Raw genomic sequence first — 14,921 nt, forward strand, 5'->3', positions numbered from 1 at the left:
TGGCTACATCAAACCCACATTTCGAGAAAAAAACATTGATAAATTTTTTAAAAAGCCCTAAAATATTAAGATTTATATGCAAATCAAAATAATGGTGTGAATGAAGACAAATAAAACTCCTACATCGAGGGTTTATATTGATAAATAAACAAGGATTTGAATCAAACCTTAATTTTTAGTTTTCAAGTCTGGGAACCCTAATTTTTAGTTGAGCAGATGAGGGCATTTTGGTCATTTCCACCTCGCCGCCTTGAAAAACCCATTGAAACCATAGGGGTGTGGTTGTCACTTTTAGAACCACAGGGTAGATGTGTATGTGTATGAAACTAGAGAGGTGTAAATGTAATTTTCCCTAAAATAAACTATATGTATAGCTTACATCAGACTTTCTATTATTGGACATCGGTCCGTAAAAGGGGGAAAGGATATCGACCCTGTTATTTTTCTCACACATTTCGGAGAGAGAGAGAGAGAGAGAGAGAGAGAGAGCGAGAGGTGGAGGTGGAGGTTTGGGAGGAAAAGTAGGGAGGAGCGGGGAATGCTGAGATCATTAGGCTCTGGCTCTCCGATCTACTTCATATGGGGGGAAGAGCTCTCCTGGATGCCCTTCTTCGCTGCTTTCAATGCCTCTCTTCTAATAAACCCTCCAAAATTTTTATAAGCCCTGAAAAACACCAAGACCAAGATAACCACGAACAGCAGCTGCTCAAGATTATACACGATTTCGAGATCTCTGCTTTGAATCTCATCAGGGTCCCCAAAAGAAACAAAATCATGGCCGGGATCGATTTGAACAAGAAGGTCAGATTCCCATCCCCTTTTAATCTTCTTATAAGGGTTTTCTTTCTTAGGGTTTTCATTTTGTTTTGATCTTTTCTCTTTGAAACTGCTTTTGTTTCTTCTTATGTTTGTTTGCTTGTGTTTTTGTTTTCTTCGTTTAGTTTAAGACGTGTTGGATTATTTGATTTTTTTTAGTAGTTTATTGGACTCTACAAAGATCAAGCATTTCTTTCTAAACAAGAAAGTTCGTTAATTTCAACAAAACAAAATAGTCAAGAAAATCTAACGAAGGGTTTATATACAATCTATTGTTTTCTTTTCCCACTCTAAACAAAACACACTATCTCTCTGTTTAGATACTAGGATTTTATATTACTGGATTGTAAAATCCAGGATTTGGATTTTACAAGCTAAAACCAGGTTTTTAATATCTAAAACTTGGATTTTATAAGCTGAAACCTGGATTGCACATTTTCAAGATTGTATAATCTAGGTTTTAGCTTATGAATTCCAGGTTTCAGTTTATAAAATCAAGATTTTAGCTTATAAAATCCTGTATTATAAAATCCATTTATCTTGAAGTAGCCAAAAATACTTGGACACTCTCTGCAAAGGTGAAATGTAAAAAAATGTTTAGAGGCGTGTTGCGTCTCTTTGGAATCTCCTCTAGAGATGTGCAACATACAAGGATTTGTGTAAATCCTTATCCCAAACAGCCACGGAGACGTGTATGAAGTTTACTTTAGTTGCTTCTTTATTTTTATTTTCATATGCTTTTATAGAATATACCATGCAAACACTGTCAGTTTCATTTCATATATGGTAGTTATTCCGCAATTCCTTGACTTATTTTGTTGTCATTCTTCATTGGGTTGGTTAGTTTCACATGATATAACTATTTTTTCCCCTCCTGTTTGTGCCTTGCATTCAATTTTTAAACATTTAATCCAGATTCAACTGGGTTAGCTTGTTTCATTCATCCTGTGTGTATTGTGTTATGATTTGTAAGAAGCTTGGATTTACAGTCGTTGGATTTTTCTCTTCATGTTTCTGTTCGGTCAATGCTTGAAATGGTTTCTGAAAGTCCTATTCTTTTTCCACGTTGTGGAATCGCTGGAGCTGTTGTAGAAAGGTCTCTGTACCTGCCTTCTTGATTATTTTGGAATTCGAAACCTCCTTATGCCCTTTTGTTTTGGATTTTTAGAACCGATTATGAGTCCAAAACTGATTATTGTGCTTAAAATTAAAGGAATGTGTCCTTAACAACCATTTGGGTGCTTTGGAAAGAAAGGAATGCCAGAGTCTTCAAAGGTGTCTCTAAAATGTCAGCTTTCCTATTCATCAAAGTTATTGCCCCGACTATTTCATGAGTTGTCTCTACCCGAGTTTCAAATTTGTCTCTGCCCTTGATTTATGGAATGGTTGGAAAGAGGCGTGCTTAAGTGCAGAGATTAATCATAAATAGTGCCAGAGTGGGTTCCCCCGCGCTTGGATTGTTGAAGCTAAACTTTGATGGTTCTAATTTGGGGAATTCTGGCCAGGCCGGTGTAGGTGGTGTCTTGCGTAATGAACTCGGGGAGGTGATTTGGGCCTTTGTGGGTTCATAGGGGTGGCCGTTGCTACTAAGGGAGAGGTACGCGCCTTTCACCAATGTATAAAGCTGTTAGATAGACACCAAATGGATAAAGTGATGGTCGAAGGGGACTCCCGTAATAATATAATCTGATGGCTCCAAGGTTCGCACAATCACCCTTGGAGATTTGATCGGTTCTTTGATGAAATGCAGGATTGGTTGGGATCACCTTATATTGTTTTCCAGCATATTCGTCGTTCCGCCAACCGATGGCCTAGCAAGGGAAGGAGTCTCTAAGGAAGCCTTGGTGCTATTCGACTCTCTTCCCCATTGATTTCTTGTTTTTTATTTTGCTTTTCCTTTTCCATGTTGTATTTGCTGCTCCTTGTATAGACTATCTCGGTCCCCCCCTTTTTTTTTGCAATAAAATTGGCTACCATTCCCAAAAAAAAAACACATGAATTTCAGTCTGATAATCAATTTGGACACACAATCAGTACTTAAAATCCAAAACAAATTATCGAGCCACATAAGAATGTACGTGGTTCACTCTAATCCTATATTTGCCTGGATGTGATCAAGATCTGGACTGTTTTGAATTTTGGTAAGAAAGATTTGAGTGGTATTTGGATCTGTTTGCATCTGTTCGGATTCTCTACTGCCCTTCGTTTATTCTGATGTTTGATTCTGAAGGCCTTTTTAACTCTATAATACTTAGGTTGAGGCCTGAATCTGGAAATCACCAACAATGAGCAAAATGTTAAATTTGTCAGTTCTTGTAGCGTCTTTGCTTTTTTTGACCCTCAAACAAGCCAATTTGAACTTCATTTCTGACAGAAAAATTACACAGGAAGGATGAGTGAACCTATCAACACAGTAAAAAATCCGTCGGTTTGAGTAATCAATCTAAACGTGTAGTTACATCAGAGATTCTCCATCGTACATGACTGATTTGCTACATCAACTGCTTTTGGGATTTCTTCCCATCAACTGCTTGTATTGTGTGGTTTTCCCTTTTCTTCCTAAATGAGGTTTGTTTACTGCCCATAAAGAAACATGCGTCACACATGGCACTGACATATTACTATCATAGTCCAGTTATTTCTGCAGGTGTTTCATAATTTAGGCCTTTGGCTTTGCCCTGTTTGCTCCAAATCAACCCTTTGCAAATGGAATAGCCATATAGGGACAATAATAGATTATATGGAAGAAGAAGAGGAAAAGATTCAAGCTATCTCGTTGTGTTTTTAAACATCACTTCATCTGGCAGTGTGCTTTCTGAAATTTTTTGGTCTCGCAAGAAGTATTCATGAATAGCATTCAGAATAAATTTCTTATTCTTTCATCGTTTATCCCATCTATTACTTTCTCACTATAGTGTTGGTGGAATAAACTGCTTATTGTTGTGTTGCTAACTTAAAAGTATTTATGCTATTTTTCTGTCTCAAATCATCTATCTACCAATACATTTGCTAGGGTTACTAAGATTTCTTTATTTTACTCAGGGTTCTGCTGACACAGATTTCTTCACAGAGTATGGGGAGGCAAGTCAATACCAAATACAAGAGGTCATTGGCAAAGGAAGCTATGGCGTTGTTGGGTCTGCAATTGATGCCCACACTGGGGAGAGGGTGGCAATTAAGAAGATCAATGATGTTTTTGAGCATGTTTCTGATGCCACCCGCATTCTCAGAGAAATCAAGCTCCTTCGGCTGCTTCACCATCCAGATATTGTAGAAATTAAGCATATAATGCTCCCTCCATCTCGAAGAGAATTTAAAGATATTTATGTTGTTTTTGAATTGATGGAATCTGACCTTCACCAAGTAATTAAGGCAAATGATGATCTTACTTCTGAACATTATCAGTTTTTCTTATACCAGCTTCTTCGAGCTCTAAAATATATCCATACAGGTTATGTTTTCTTTCGATACTATAGCCTTTTAATTTTGCTTTTGTATTCCCAGCGATATTGATAGAATTTTTTTTATTGTGTACAGCAAACGTGTTCCATCGGGATTTGAAGCCCAAAAATATCCTTGCTAATGCAGACTGCAAATTGAAGATCTGTGATTTTGGGCTTGCACGTGCATCATTTAATGATGCCCCATCTGCTATTTTCTGGACAGTGTGTGCCCCCTCCATTTAGTTTATTGAAGCTGTATTCTCTATAACTTCTCCATGTAGTTTCTTGAAGCTATATTCTCTATAACTTCAAACCTCTACTGATTTGTAGCTTTCTGGATTCTAATGATATCTGCTTTTGATGTTCTAATTATATAATTTATTTTCCATTAAAAAAAGTATATATGTATTTGATTATAACATATAATTTATAACAACCTCCAATTCATATTCATGTGAAGCTCTTCATTCATAAGTTATTTTGTTCTATTTGTTTTTCTTTTGAAGGATTATGTGGCTACCAGGTGGTATCGTGCTCCTGAACTCTGTGGTTCTTTTTTCTCCAAAGTAAGCTCATTGATATTATCTAATTTTAAATTCCTATTTGTATGAGATAGCTGGGCGTTCTACTGTCCTTGCTTCTACTTCAATTTTCAGTTTAGCTATTTTTGGCATTTATAATATTAATTGATGCTGCTAATGTGTGCCCCGTGAGTAATAAGAAAAAGTTTTGTTCGTGTTAGCCATTAATTTTTTCCTTTTAGTGGCCTTTGTAGTATCTGGAGGTTTGCATCGTAGCTTGCACTAGGCATTAGAGATTGTATAAGTGGTTACATGATTTGTAACAGCATTTCACCGTTTCTTTTATTTTGTTGTTAACATGTTGCTTGTTAATTCAAAATCTGACTTTTGAAAGCTAACTAATGCCATTTTAAGCAATAGGTAGTATCAATGTATCATAGTAAACTAGAAATTGTTGCACTGCTGTCTATTTTCTGAAGTTAAAGAGTTGTGAGAATAAATTTTCATCTGCAGGGTTTTCTCTTCGCTCTTTGCAATTTTCTTTGAAAGCTGTACTAATTTTTATAAAGGATTATTAGTTCTTGTACTTCTTGCATACTTGACAAAAATAGAAATCAGGTATAAATACAAATCCAGAAAGAAATCTTCTTGGCTTCTGTGTATCTATGTGAGTTCATCTTGAAGATTCATCAGAAGTCAAATTCTTCTTTTTGAACTCTGATTAGTTGAAGTACACCTCTTGTTTGGCCTTATTTTTAATTCAGCGTACTTACAGTTCCTGACATACTTCTTTCTCAGAAATGTCATAAAAGTTTTAAGAACAGGGAAATTTATATGTTTTGGAACCTTCCCTATGTATGGCATGAATTTGTTTATTGCATTTTCACAATTTAATTTGTTATAATTTCTCATGCTTTCTTCCAAATGAGTGTGACGTTGTCAATATCGTACGGTGGTTCAGGTACTTTGTTTTACTACTACTACGAGTAGCTTATGTTATTCAAGTGTGAAGTGTGTAGGAATTTTAGGGATATATATATATATATATATATATATATATATATATATATATATATATATATATATATATTTGAAATGAAAATTCTTTCTTCTACATTCTTATGAGTAGTTTAAGTTAATTTTGCCATATCTGTATGGCTAGCTTTACTTATTTAATGTTATTTAAAGCATAGTCACAAATATCTCTCATATTTTAAAAAATGTCGCTATATTTTGAGATTTTTCATAAAACAACAAAACCTTGAAAATTTCCCAATATTCTGAAAAATCATCGAGATGTCTTCATATTTATTTTTTTACCCCAAAAATATCACACAAATATCATGATAAATTCATGATATTATTTGTTTTCCTAATTTTGTTCTTAAATATATATTATATATTTTATTTTCCAGTTTTCCATAATAAAAACCCTAAAATAACAAAAAGTTAAAACATTCTGAGATACAACCTTCCCGAGAAGTTCCTGAAAAATATTTGTAACCATAATTTATGGTTAATACTGTCAGTTTAGGTAAGTTGCCTCTTAGAAAGATTAATGAGGACTAAAGTATTTAGGAATTATTTAATTTTGGGGGAAAAGCTTATTGGAATTGGAAATTACATTATTTTAGGCCTCTTATTGGGTCCCTTAAAACTAGTCATTTCCACTAACTCGTTTGTATTTCTATTGGGCTTGCTGAGGTGTTATTGCGAGTATTCCTTCCAAAAGTTTAAAAAAAAAAAGGAAAAGAAAAGAAAAGAAAGGAAAACAATTTCTAAAATATTTTTAGGTGCTGAGGTTTCCACGGTGTCAAGGACAATGGTGCTGTCGTGATTGAAAAGGTGAGGAGCAAGTCAAAGTTGGACTGGAAGGAGAGAGTTATGGGATGGATTTGAGGGTATTGCTTTTGAAGAGGTGGGATGCTGGGGACCCTTGTTAAGTCTTGGTTGTGGGGATGGGGAGTCCTCTTCGATTACGGATTTTTTTAGAGCCAGTGAAGTATAGAATGTGCTGGAGGAGGGCTTACCTTGCTCGATATCATATTCTAAATCTTCTATGTGAGAGACGGCCGAGGAGACAAGGATGAGTTGAGTGACATTTTACCTTGCCTTGATTGTTTTCTAATCTAATAATTATCTGCTAACTGGGACTTGGTCTTTCTTTTGTTGGTTTTTTTTCTTTTTCTTTTTTTGGAGTCATTATGTAAAGAATTACAGTAGAATTTTTTTAAAAAAAAGATGTGAATGAGGAACGACTTGTCGTTGAAGTATGAATTGGAGACTGAATCTTGATATACCTCTGAAGTATATTTTTGTTACCAAGAGATGTAGTGGCTGCTGCGGGGCCACCCTTGTAGTCAGTCTTACTCCACTCAAAAAGAATGTTGGAAACAGTTGACTGCTACCTCAATTGTTTCTAGATCTCCTTTTTTTTTTTTTTTTAATTTAATATATCTTTTCATTATCTGTTTCAAAAAAAAATGATGTTTCTTGATCTGATCGTTATCTGCTAATGGAACTCAATCTGTATCATAAGGACTTATAGTGCACAGGCTAAAAATATATATATTGTTATGATTACAAACTCAAGTTATGTTTTTTTTTTTTTGAACAGTAGCAGACTGAAGTTATGTTTTGATGAATATAATTTTTTTTCTTGATGTCGTAAATTCTATGCCATCAAATTACAATTGATGAATATAAGTGATCTTTGATTCATAGTTGCATTGTGGACCATTTTTAGGGATTTATATTGTTTTTATTTATGCATTTTTTTTAGAATCTGTTGTGAATTGCTAATTGCAACTTGTATTCTTGTTGCAGACTGATCATTGTCATTAATATGTTTTATTGTGCTATGATTTTGGTGACATGTACTGGAACCCCTGTTGCTTTTACTTCTAGCGAGTACTTGATGGGTGTATGCCGCATGGAGTTCACTTTATGATTTCTTTTCTTCACATGATTGGATTGTGATTATTTTAATTGAAAATAATTATTGTAATGGCTGCCTGGGATGCAGATTCTAAGACATTTCATGTTTTGCAGTACACTCCTGCAATTGATATTTGGAGCATAGGCTGCATATTTGCAGAAATGCTTACAGGAAAACCATTGTTCCCTGGGAAGAATGTGGTTCATCAGTTGGATCTCATGACTGATTTGCTTGGCACTCCTTCACCTGAATCTACTGCTAGGGTTTGTTCCCCTTTTTCTCCTAATAAGTTAATGTTAATTGTCATAAATGGTTCGCCATTCAAAAAAAAAAATTGTCATAAATGGTCCTGAGTCTCCTGACAGATTTTATTTATTCAACTACTCTAAAGATTCACAACAAAAGATGTTGCTTTGCCTCTAATATTGAATTTCATCATCGCGGCTTTTATTCTGTACTTTGCTTTGGTTTCATCTTCTCTTCTGTGTTAACATGTGCAGATTCGGAATGAAAAGGCTAAAAGATATTTAAGTAGCATGAGGAAAAAAACACCGGTTCCATTCTCACAGAAGTTCCCTGATGCAGATCCCTTGGCACTTCGTTTACTTGAACGACTGCTTGCATTTGATCCTATTGATCGCCCGTCTGCAGAAGAGATAAGATTTTACTAACCGAGATAGTTAGCACCGCAAATTGAATTTTATGCGATGAAAGCATTGAGAAAGCATTCAACTTTGCCACTTGTTAATTCTGTTTTCTAATACTTAAGTTGTTTATATTATGCAGGCACTAGCCGATCCGTACTTTAGTGGCTTGGCGAATGTGGATCGTGAACCATCCACGCAGCCTATTTCGAAACTGGAGTTTGAGTTTGAAAGGAGGAAATTGACAAAAGATGATGTAAGAGAACTAATTTATCGAGAGGTGTGTCTGCACAGCTATATACTTGTTGAAATGGTAGTTTGAGTAAATCTACTTTTTGTTTATAATGGATTTTCTTTTAAAAGTAAACAGATTTTGGAGTATCATCCTCAGATGCTGCAGGAGTATCTACGTGGTGCAGATCAGACTAGCTTCATGTACCCAAGGTCTGTCTATTTTCTGATGAAAATGAGATTGACAGTTAATACTGTTCTGGTGAAATATTTGAGTTTCATATACTTCTTTGAGCTCAAACCCATTAGAACATTTATTAGCCAAGATTAGGTTATTTCCTATAATGAATTGGATATTTATTCGACTGATTTATGATTTATCATCGCTAAACTTAAATTGGCTCTTGAAATGTGTGGGATATTTATTCAACTGATTTTCAATTTATCGTCACAAAAATTTAAATTGGCTCTTGACATGTGTGGGGTATTTTTTCAACTTATTTATGATTTATCGTCACAGTAAGTTAAACTGGCTGTTGAAATGTGTGGCACTACATTGCATGAGAATTTTTAACCGCATAATACCGAATGAACTCCTAAATTGTCTTCTTCCATAAAACTCAGCCTAATGCTTGGTGGCACAGGTTTGAAAGTTTTTGTTTTGCCAACCCTTTTGTCGTGGAAGAGTTCTGGCCATAGTTACCGGAAACTTCCTAGTTGGATGGGAAGCTCGCTTCCCCGGAAACTCGCTTCCGAAGCTAAGTTCTTCTTGCTTCCGAGACATTTACTACGTGTTTCCTCTTAATTAAGTGTGTGCTTTGTACTTAGGTGGTTATTTCTTCCTAAAAGATAATTTTCTCCTTTTGATTATGTTGAAGGACTGTATTTAAAAATAAAGATAATATTGAAGGACTGTATTTAAAAAGGGCGTGCAGGAGTATTGAATGATGGTATTTTAAAAAAGAGAATGTTGAAGGAGTGTATTTAAAAAAAGCGTGCATTCAAAACATGAAAACTCATCTTGAGTTTCAAATGAAAATTATGTGGGATCTTCATCCCAAAATTTATATTAAATATACATGAATAAAACCTGTGAAACTATGAGTTCCTTAAACTTGTAATTCTAATTAGGCAATCTTCTTTTTCTACATGTAATCCTTTCCTATATCAACCCTCCCTCCCAAACCTACTACAATCCTACTCTTTCTACGTACTTCTTGTTCGCTACTTTGCTTCCAATGAGGCTTATGACATGCTTCATCAACTCAACTCAACTCAACTCAACAAAGCCTTTGTCCCAAACTAGTTGGGGTCGGCTAAATGAATCATTTAGAAAAAATTCATGAAGAATGTGAAAGGAATCTATTCTGCTCTAATCCTGGCTCTAGTTGGGTTCTTCTACGTGGATCATTTTCTTCCATTCTATCCTATCCGAGGTCATGTTCTTTGTTATGTTCTTAGCTATCAACTCTCTCCTCACTGTTTCTACCCAAGTTGTTTTAAATCTGCCCCTACATCTTTTTACTCAACCAATTTGGCACGAGTCGCCTCTTCTCACGGGAGCATCCAAAGGCCTACGTATGTTCAAACCATCTTAAGCGGTGCTCTCTCATCTTCTCCTCAATTGGTGCCACCCCCACCTTTTTACGAATGTCTTCATTTTTAATTCTATCTAACCTTGTGTGGCCACACATCCATCTAAACATTCGCATCTCCGCTACACTCATCTTATGCACATGCTGCTTCTTGGTGGCCAAACATTCTGAGCCGTACAGCATGGCTGGCCTCAGAGCTGTCTTATAAAACTTTCCCTTCAACTTGGTAGGGATTTTATGGTTGCACAGAACTCTTGAGGCAAGCTTCCATTTCAACCAACATTTACAGTTTTCATGTTGACTTTTAATGACGCTTCCCACATTTTCTCTTTACTTCTTTAGAGCTTTTCGCTTCCCACATTTTACCTTTGTAAAACCATCACTTCCCGCTTTCGCTCCCTGCATCGTTTCTCGCACTCACTTCCCACTCTGGCAACTATGGTTTTGGCTTTCTGTATTTCTGTAAATTCAGTGGTTAGTGTGTTCCATTCTGGTAGACCCCACCCTTTTGAACTCAATTCTCCAAGAATTTTCTGGTACCGAGGCTCCAGGACTTCCGGTTTCAAATCTCCTTGGTGGAGGACCTGTCCTTGGAAATCCCAAAGTTAGGAACCATATAAAACTGAAAACCTAGATCACTTTCCAAATGTGTGGACAATTTCTAGTAGTCCAACCTTTCAAGGATCCTACCCAGACAAGATGTGCATATTTTATTCTTATTTAACTCCTGCGACCATTCAGACGCTGAAATACTTGGATGGTTGTGCTGAACACAAGTCGCTGCATTCCGCCATTCATTCAAATGCAGGTAGTGGATCGTGTAGTGCGATTCCTCTGTCCTTTGTTCTGAAAAGTGGTGGGTAGCAGAACTTCTTCTATGCTGACTTGGGGTAGTCTCTGACACTACGATTACTTGATCCTATAAAACCTCTGATTTAAAGTAATATGCAAAAACTCACCTCCAGCCATGATGACTAGATCCTGGTCTTGGTTCTCCGATTGGTGATCCGCTCAGGTGATGATGACGCTCTTCCTATATGATCTTCATGATCCGTGAAGGAGTGCTATTTTTCTGACGATGGCTTGACGGCTAGATTGATAGAATCACATGCTTTCTCTTCTCAGATCAGGGACTTTTCTTATGATAGGTTTTATGCTCTATTTGTCTCACGTCTCCTCCCATCAAGGGGACTGCTTTTTTTCAATGGTACAAGGAGAGTGATATATGGAGTGTTTTATGATTAGGGCCAGAAGTCCTAACTACACCACACTTCTATATTATAAGGTATACCATACATGTATGTGGATAATTGAGAAGCATGGGAAGTAATTTCTAAAACTCTTGTTGCTAAAAACTTTAAAAGGGGAGACTAAATAGGAGATGAAGACATTTCCAAAGATATGGGTGAGTCTTATATGGGCCACACCATATTCACTCCCACAGAGCCACCATCTTGTTGTTCTAATGTTTATTTTCCATTACTTTTGGGAAAGGTGGGTAGGTGATAAGACTCCTTCGAAGTGTAATAGGAAGTAAGAAGAACCTATGGGAACATATGGAAAATAAGAGAAGATTCACATGCATTAAAACATTGAATTAGTTGTGCGATTCATTGAGATCTATAGAATATTATCTAATTAGTGCCTTTGCTCTCAGATGGGCTGATCATCTGCATTTGCAAAAGAACACTCTTTTTGCCTGACGGATGAGTGTAATGCTTTTAGTATAGAGACACAATCATGGACAGTCCATTGTAGGTTTTTTCATGGTTAAAGCCCTACTGTAAGTTCATGGTCAACAAAGATTTTAGGATTACTTGGTTTGGGAGTCCTAGGTTTCAATTCAAAACCGAACATGAGGAAAGGTTTCTCAATTACCACCCTCCAGTTTCAAGAAGTGGACTTCCCTGTTACTAAAAGAAGTGAGACAATACTGGGTTTTAGTTTTGCGACGCAATGGTGTCACTTTTTTTCCTACATATTTCAAGTCATTATATATATATATATATACACACACACATATGAGAGAACATTTCCTACACACTTGTGTAGGTAAGTTACCTACACACTAGCTTAAAATATAGTGGGGGCCCATATTGTTTGGGTGATCCAAACAATTCATTTGAATGGTCCTCACATAGATAGGGTGTCCACAAAAAATCAGATCCATAGGATCATCCCAACCCTATGATTTGTGGAGGTAAAATGGACGTGTATCAACCTTCACAAATTAGTCCATTTTTTGCCTCCATAGTTTGAATGGTTAGGATGATCCTATGGATCTGATTTTTTGTGGACACCCTATCTATGTGAGGATCATTCAAATGAATGGTTTGGATCACCCAAACAATATGGGCCCCCACTATATTTTAAGCTAGTGTGTAGGTAACTTACCTACACAAGTGTGTAGGAAATGTTCTCTCTCTCTCTCTCTCTCTCTCTCTCTCTCTATATATATATATATATATATATATATATATATATATATATTTATTTATTTATTTATTTATTTATTTATTTGAGAAGGAAAGTCAAGTCATTAAATAATTGCTGGACATTTTGATTATTTTTTCTTCTTTTCTTTAATTGGTTACCTGTGTTTAAGCTATCCAATGCCATATTCCACCAAATCTCTAGTCTCTTTATGTTTTGAACATCAACAGCTAATATCACCGTGCAACAACAGTAGGCATATCATTCTATTAGCCTACGCATCCAAATATGGACTACTGTTGGTCACGAATAATGCTTGTAAGGCCTTCCATGCTGTAACAGTTGCTGTATGCTAAAGCTGAGTTGTTGTCTTCCTATCAACAGTGGTGTTGATCGATTCAAACGACAATTTGCTCATCTTGAAGAGCACTATGGTAAAGGGGAAAGAAGCACTCCACTGCAGCGGCAGTATGCCTCTTTGCCCAGGTATATGTAAATAGACGACAGAAAAATAATAAAATTCTGTTGCTGGATCATTATGTTTGATCGTGCCTAGTTTTTTTTTTTTGCAGAGAGCGGGTCTGCACACCTAAGGATGATGTTGCTGATCAAGACAACAGTTTTGAAAAGCGAACTGCTGCATCCGTTGTTCGTACAACCCTTCAAAGCCCTCCTAGATCACCGCAAGGTGAGGGTTTGAAGCCAACAGCTACCAAAGATGGCCCAAATAAACTAAATTATAATGCCCGTAACCTGTTGAAGAGCGCAAGCATCAGTGCTTCCCAGTGCGTGGTTGTGAAATCAAAAAGAGATTCAAAAGTAAGTGAACTGCATAAGCCCTTCTCCAACTTAAGTACTATATCATATCTCATCATATTATTGGTTGCACATATCATATATGTTCTTGGAAATTGATAACCATGAAATAGTACCTCTATATGCACTCGTGTAGGGATCTGTTAATTTTTACGTAATATCTGAATGCCATAACCGCGCACATAAAAATTATTCTTTAAAATGGTTCACATGGCATGAAAGTTTTAAGATATCCCCTGCGGCATGTATTGAAATGAATTTGTCTAGTGGCATTTTTATAGAAAATGGGAATTCCTTAAAGAAAGTTATGATCTGTGCTGCTGAAATTATTCTGTAAAAACTATTTTGAAATGTGAGAAAGATTTTTGAATTGGGGTGGATTGCTTGATACTGTTATACTCTGCAGGCAGAAACTATTGCAGAACATTCAGATGAGGCAATCGATGGGTTGTCACATGAGCTGGGTGCCTTGAATGCCTAATGTTTGTAAGACTTCAATAAGTTTATCCGATTGAAGAATCCCAAATATACGAATCATTACCTCTTCCAAATTCGAGATTTTCATCAAATTCAGGTATACATTCCCTAGTGAAATTTATCAATTTTTGCATTACATTTATCACAAGAAGCTTACAGCGATGAACTTTTATCTGCTATGACTTGAAATCATTCAGATTCTCTGACAATTTTTTTGGGTAATTCCTCTTAGCTTTCAAATGTGCTGAAAGTTGCTTGAATTTTAGAAATTACTTGGATTAACAACAGTCGGCCTGGGACGATTGGAAATTTTTTGCTGAGATGAGTAAGGGGACTTCATTTGGTGATCGAGCAATATTGAACTTTCAATATACACTATTTGTCCAGTGGATGGCCCATGGTTATTTTGCCATTCAAGCAATCTTCAACTTTCGATATACACTTCTTTTCCGTTGAATATTGAATTATGAATATTCCCGTTGTGTATCTTGCTTGTATTCATTGACTCAGATGGCATGCTATGGTAGGACCATCACCGACAAATAGTCATAGTACCCTATGGTAGCAATAAACTCCTGCTGGCCTTTCTCAACTCCCAGTGGTGGGAGAGGCCCGTGGAAAAAATCATTTCCCAAAATTTACAGGCTTTTTCAAATACCCACCCAAGGGAGTGGTTGGACTGTTGCCTTCTCCGGAAATGTATTATTAGCCTCTATCTTGTTGTAATCCCACCCTGGAAATCGGAGAAATTCCCACCATTTTGGATTTTGGGAATTGTTTTTCAGTCCAAACCCAATTGTTGGGGTCAAAATTAAACGTGAATTTGAGTACAACAATTGGGTTTGGGCTGTCAATTATCAAAATCCAAAAGGAACGGAGCTAACCTGCTTGCTTGCTGCGGATGATTGATGAAGATAAATGGTATCAGCACAACTATATTTTGATATTTTCGCTAACCTGCCTTGTCTTTTTGTATTTAAAGACCTGTCAAAAGGTTATTACATTTC

At 36.3% G+C, this 14,921-nt stretch overlaps 1 protein-coding gene across 5 annotated transcripts; it reads left to right on the forward strand.

The window, feature by feature from the left end:
* Positions 1–408: 408 nt before the first annotated feature.
* On the forward strand, positions 409–14,400 carry LOC143884374 (mitogen-activated protein kinase 9-like). 5 transcript variants are annotated; one of them, XR_013252828.1, is made up of 12 exons: positions 409–801; positions 3,859–4,267; positions 4,354–4,481; positions 4,766–4,825; positions 7,832–7,981; positions 8,219–8,372; positions 8,503–8,642; positions 8,733–8,806; positions 13,006–13,107; positions 13,194–13,440; positions 13,844–14,011; positions 14,147–14,400. XR_013252828.1 is itself a non-coding variant. In XM_077387900.1 (11 exons), the coding sequence occupies exons 1-11, from the start codon at positions 580–582 to the stop codon at positions 13,916–13,918; spliced, it is 1,761 nt and encodes a 586-aa protein (XP_077244015.1). In that variant the 5' UTR covers positions 409–579; the 3' UTR covers positions 13,919–14,400. The 5 variants fall into 5 exon arrangements, 2 of the variants coding, with proteins under 2 accessions (XP_077244015.1, XP_077244017.1); XR_013252829.1 differs by having other exon boundaries at positions 14,181–14,400; XR_013252830.1 differs by having other exon boundaries at positions 14,203–14,400.
* Positions 14,401–14,921: the final 521 nt, after the last annotated feature.

Source organism: Tasmannia lanceolata, unplaced genomic scaffold (genome assembly GCF_043159265.1).
Source record: "Tasmannia lanceolata isolate RefF3 unplaced genomic scaffold, GAP_Taslan_0.1 ptg000008l, whole genome shotgun sequence".
NCBI lineage: Eukaryota > Viridiplantae > Streptophyta > Magnoliopsida > Canellales > Winteraceae > Tasmannia > Tasmannia lanceolata.

Bases quoted from the DNA above. Each gene is read 5' to 3' on its own strand.
- LOC143884374 (XM_077387900.1), top strand. From the start codon at position 580: ATGGGGGGAAGAGCTCTCCTGGATGCCCTTCTTCGCTGCTTTCAATGC. The intron at 8,643-8,732 runs GTGTGTCTGCAC...AAAAGTAAACAG, and splicing joins GAGAACTAATTTATCGAGAG to ATTTTGGAGTATCATCCTCA. The intron at 13,441-13,843 runs GTAAGTGAACTG...TATACTCTGCAG, and splicing joins AATCAAAAAGAGATTCAAAA to GCAGAAACTATTGCAGAACA.